This window comes from Caenorhabditis briggsae (genome assembly GCF_000004555.2).
Source record: "Caenorhabditis briggsae complete genome, chrI, whole genome shotgun sequence".
Taxonomy (NCBI): domain Eukaryota; kingdom Metazoa; phylum Nematoda; class Chromadorea; order Rhabditida; family Rhabditidae; genus Caenorhabditis; species Caenorhabditis briggsae.
The window spans coordinates 1,094,410-1,095,805 of record NC_013489.2 but is presented as its reverse complement, the minus strand read 5'-3'; the positions used below and the strand labels follow the sequence as shown (position 1 = coordinate 1,095,805).

The 1,396-nt window shown below is 26.4% G+C and overlaps 1 protein-coding gene across 1 annotated transcript in view; it reads right to left on the bottom strand.

Annotated features, from left to right (window-relative positions):
- Cbr-lim-9 overlaps window positions 1-1,396 on the bottom strand; it is a gene marked incomplete at both ends in the record, with an annotated part of 17,323 nt that overhangs the window by 1,698 nt on the left and 14,229 nt on the right. The window contains one exon of the mRNA XM_002648790.1: window positions 964-1,035. Coding sequence (XP_002648836.1) covers window positions 964-1,035 — 72 coding nt within the window. The remainder of the gene's footprint in view (window positions 1-963; window positions 1,036-1,396) is intronic.

Below are 1,396 nucleotides of genomic sequence, written 5' to 3'. Positions count from 1 at the left end.
TGAATTTCTGAATTTCTGAATTTCTGAATTTCTGAATTTCTGAATTTCTGAATTTCTGAATTTCTGAATTTCTGAATTTCTGAATTTCTGAATTTCTGAATTTCTGAATTTCTGAATTTCTGAATTTCTGAATATCTGAATTTCTGAATTTCTGAATTTCCGAATTTCCGAATTTCTGAATTTCTGAATTTCTGAATTTCTGAATTTCTGAATTTCTGAATTTCTGAATTTCTGAATTTCTGAATTTCTGAATTTCTGAATTTCTGAATTTCTGAATTTCTGAATTTCTGAATTTCTGAATTTCTGAATTTCTGAATTTCTGAATTTTCGAATTTCTGAATTTCTGAATTTCTGAATTTCTGTATCGAAAAGAAATAGTATCGAAAATTGGAAAACGAATTTCAGATTTATTTTAAAATTTTCAGAATTCCAGAACTTCAGAACCAGGGAATTTCAGAAATGTAGAAGTTCCAAAAATTCTGAGATTACAAAATATTATAAAAAAATCAAAAATTCAAAAAAAAGTAGGAAAATTTAAAAATTTCAGAAACTTTTTTGAAATTTGAAATCAAAAATTCCAAAAATTTAACTTTTAAAAATTCCAAAACTTCTTCAATTCCAAAAAAAAATCGCTGAAAAGCATGGGAATTTTCTGAACTGGAAAAAAATCGACTTTTTAAATATTTCAGATTCCAAGCTCCGCCCATTTTCTGAAAAATCAAATTTCAGTTTAGCTGATCAAAAATCTATCAGAATATGTACTAAAATTTGGGGCTCAAAATAGGGAAAATGACCGGAAAAGTAAACAAAAAACCAAAAAAAAAAACTTTTTTCTTGAGATAATTTTGTTAAATTCGTCGCCGCCTACGTCACGAAAAGAAATCTTGTGACCGGATAAAAATTGAATTTGCGGACAAAAATAGACATCTTTTTTTGAGAAAAACTTCAAAAAGTGGGACCAACCTGCTCGGAAAATCTCATTACATCCATCACATCGTGTTGCGAAAGCCTGGTCGTAACAGTTGGAACAGAAGACTGAAAAATTACATTATTAAAAAAAAATAAATATTTGAAAATTTAGAATTTCAAAAATTCAAAAATTTAGAATTTCAAAAATTCAAAAATTCAGAATTTCAGAAATTCAGAAATTCAGAAATTCAGAAATTCAGAAATTCAGATATTCAGAAATTCAGAAATTCAGAAATTCAGAAATTCAGAAATTCAGAAATTCAGAAATTCAGAAATTCAGAAATTCAGAAATTCAGAAATTCAGAAATTCAGAAATTCAGAAATTCAGAAATTCAGAAATTCAGAAATTCAGAAATTCAGAAATTCAGAAATTCAGAAATTCAGAAATTCAGAAATTCAGAAATTCAGAAATTCAGAAATTCAGAAT